The 3,471-nt window shown below is 39.3% G+C and overlaps 1 protein-coding gene across 1 annotated transcript in view; it reads right to left on the reverse strand.

The window, feature by feature from the left end:
- Positions 1–656: 656 nt before the first annotated feature.
- LOC138025188 (uncharacterized) overlaps positions 657–3,471 on the reverse strand; it is a 16,242-nt gene continuing 13,427 nt past the window's right edge. Inside the window, exon 6 of the mRNA XM_068872382.1 lies at positions 657–1,400. Within this exon, the coding sequence (XP_068728483.1) occupies positions 1,305–1,400 (96 nt within the window). The 3' untranslated portion in view covers positions 657–1,304. The remainder of the gene's footprint in view (positions 1,401–3,471) is intronic.

Genomic DNA, 3,471 nt, shown 5'->3' on the forward strand with positions numbered 1-3,471 from the left:
GTGGGCATGTGGACCTTTGGAAGTGTGAACATTTGGGCATGTGAACATTTGGAAGTGTGGACATGTGGGCACGTGGACCTGAGGAAGTGTAGACATGTGGAAAGTGAAGTGTAGACATGTGGACCTGTCAAGCTGAGGACCTGGGGAAGTGTGGAAATGTGGGCATGTGGACCTGTAGACAGGGGTACCTACTCTTTGGCATGTGCACGTGTGACCTGTGGCCCTACAGATGAGTGGACAGTACGTGCTGTGGACATGTGGACCTGAGGAGATTTGGATGTTAGGGACCTGTGTGAGATGTGTGGGCCTATGGATGATGGAAGAAAATTTTCGGAGTATCTTTTTTTTACACTAGGGCCCGGTTGTTCAAAAGCCGATTAACGCTAAGTTTAGAGAAAACCTAAAAGAAAACGAGGAAAAAGGTATGAAAAAAAAAACCTAGAAGTAGGCCCGGTTGTTCGAAAGCCGATTAACTTAATCAAGGATTAGCGTAAACGTTTGTTTCATGTTTTCAACTTTTTGGTGAAAGTTTCTTTTGCTTCTTTTTGTTTTTCAGGATTGACTTCTTCTAATGTAAAGTTTTGTTGAACATCAGCGTTGAATAGCATTTGGGAGTAGCGAAATAAACTCTTGGTTAATTTTTAATCTGGGACTGATTAAACCATTGTCTTTTCCTTTAATTTCCACCATAAGTGCTGTTTGTTCATATCCTGGTACAATAAACGTGATAAACCAGCCCGCCTACCCGGTATAGTTCACTTTGTGGTTGAACCTGGCAAACTCCAGTGCACAGCTCCACGAGCCCGAGGCACTGAGTACGCGATACCAACGTACAATTTGTATACAATTTTCCCTTAAACAATATTTGTCATAAAAATTGTCCAGAAAAAGACTGTCAGTTGGTGGCTCACAATAGCCTCTGTCACTCTTCTAAGTGCACTCTTCCAAACTAAGAACAAGGGCTTATTTGGCCAAGACCCCCAGTACAAGTCAGTAGGTAACTCTCAAAGCAAGTAGAATATAAGCCTTTTCTTAGATAGAGTGATGGGACAGGTTTTCGTTGTAACTTTATCTCTTGAGCAGTGTCTTGCCTTCATCATCATCTCTACCAGAGTTCGTCCCCCTGACTTGAGGCTTGAGATCCAAACTCTCCAAACTTGGCTCAAGTTGCCATGGGGGTGGGTGCGTTTATTTTATACTTTAATGTTGTGGTCTGGAAATCACCCTCCTCCAATGGACATTTTCATCAAAGTACATCAGGGGTATGAAGTATGCCTTCATTTGCATTTGGTTAGTTCTTGCTGCTACTGAATGCTGCAAACTGCACTTTTGTTCTGCTGTATTGAAGTGGCTTCAATAGGTAGGTCTTTCGCTTTATTTTGCCTGATCATCTCTAGTATCTAAAAATGAAAAAAAGAAACAAACCTCATCCATAATTAATAGAAAAAAACACTGTTCCGTGTTAAATGTCACGGTTTGAACTGCTTTATTTTTCAAGGGGAAAATCACACTATCACTTCATTCTTCTCGAATACTGAGCACAGCAGCACAAAATGATGTTCGCAAGGTACGATTTTGGACACATGCATTTTTAAGAACTAAAAACACTTGTAACCAAGCTAAGTGTTACGTTTTAGTTTGTAACATATGAAGCAAGAGTTAATCTTGTGAAAAAAAAGCAAAACGAATCGCATTTTGTTGTGGTAAAAACTTGCAGAAATACAGAATTCATGTAAAATTCCCCTACAGTTCATTTGCTGTTCATGTTTGAACTACCCTCAGGATACAGATGTTGGGTTTACATCTGCTACTGTGGGTTTCCTAGCAGTTACTTAATCTTATTTTGTGTGTATTACTACCAACACCATGATTATAAATATGCCAGAATTGCATATCCTGATGGTTGGACATGGACAAGCACATACCAAATGCTAATGCTAATTCGACAGGGATATAGTAATTTGCATCTGAAAAGATTCTCTCAGATTATATTCATGTTTGTTTGTGTCCAACTATGAGAAAAGAAACTGGCTCACTGAAATATTATATTTTCAATTTTGTCCTTTTACTGCGATTTTCATGATTCTGTGGAATCTCATCTTCAAGCACCGACGGCTCTTAAACTGCGTTTTGGCTTCCATCTATCAAACGTCCGACGCTAAGCAGAGAGTTGACCCAAAAATCATGAATGCCGAATCTTTTCACTGAAGATCGTCTAAAAAGATATCATAATGGTATTCGAGCTGTACCTAATTCCCTTTCCGGCGGCGGAGTCGATCATCCTCGCTCTACACCAAATTCACAAATGGCGCCGGGCCAACCTGGGTCGAGTTAGCGGCCAAACATGACATCGAGGCGTTGTAGGATCAGTATTTTGAGAAGGCCTAGGGGAGGAGAAAAAGAACGATCGACGTGCGAAGATCTACATTCCTGGTTCTTCTTCTGGCACTTAAAAGTGCGAGAAGGTCATCGGTATTAGAAAATGATGAGCTACGGTTTTGGCCGAAATGTTGCAGCGATTCTGCTTAGGCTTTACGTACTAAAACTCAACCTGTTAAGAGGTAAATTTAAAATTTTAAGGTAAGCTTACATCGTTTCATCATTATCATCTGTTTGAAGAAATAAAAAAATGCTCTTGTTTTTCTTTTTGTTGCTATTGCTTTTTTAAGAGCCGAAGAATACATCATTCCAGGGAAATACAGTTTTCTAATTGATCCAGATCCGAATTTGTTGTACACAAAGCGTAAATTTGCCAAGCAAGGTGCGAGTTGTGCTGTTGTTCATTCAGTCAAACGAAGCCTCCTCGTTTTAGGTTTTTACCTTTCAAACAAGGAACATTCACATATTTTAAGTGTAAGTTCCACAGTTCCACAACACCTCCAGACACAAGACACATTGCTAGCTTAAATAGGTGGCTCGTTGTTTTTTCTGAAGCAGTGATGGCACTTACAGCGAAAATAAAAGTGCTTGTCGTCGTTAATGCATTCTATTCTTTAGATGCTTGTCCTCATATGTTTGATAGGGTTCTTTATTTCCATACATACAACACAAATTAATACATTTTACAGAAATGTGGAGGTTTGTGAGCGAAAACCCACAGGGTTAATGGTGTTCGCACACCTAATCTAGCATTGAATACAAGATATTGATATTAATTTTAAATAGCAGGAAGACATGATAGACTATGTTGTCGAACCCAAGAAATAAAATAAAATAGACGGTATAGAAGGTCTTTTATTTCCATTAACGGCTGCGGCAAATCTAAAACTGAATTTTCCATAATTAGTTCTTGGCCGAGGTATAAACAGATTTTGGTTTGATCTTGAATGTGTACAATATCGATGGGCCTTTCTGCTGTTCGGAAAATAGGAGTCATAAATATCAGGAAACAGGTTATTTTGATGTTTGTATACAAGCTCACCCATTCGTAATTTAGTAATTTGAAATATGTTCAGTAGACCTAATCTAGTA

The sequence above is a fragment of the Montipora capricornis genome, chromosome 12 (assembly GCF_036669925.1).
Source record: "Montipora capricornis isolate CH-2021 chromosome 12, ASM3666992v2, whole genome shotgun sequence".
NCBI lineage: Eukaryota > Metazoa > Cnidaria > Anthozoa > Scleractinia > Acroporidae > Montipora > Montipora capricornis.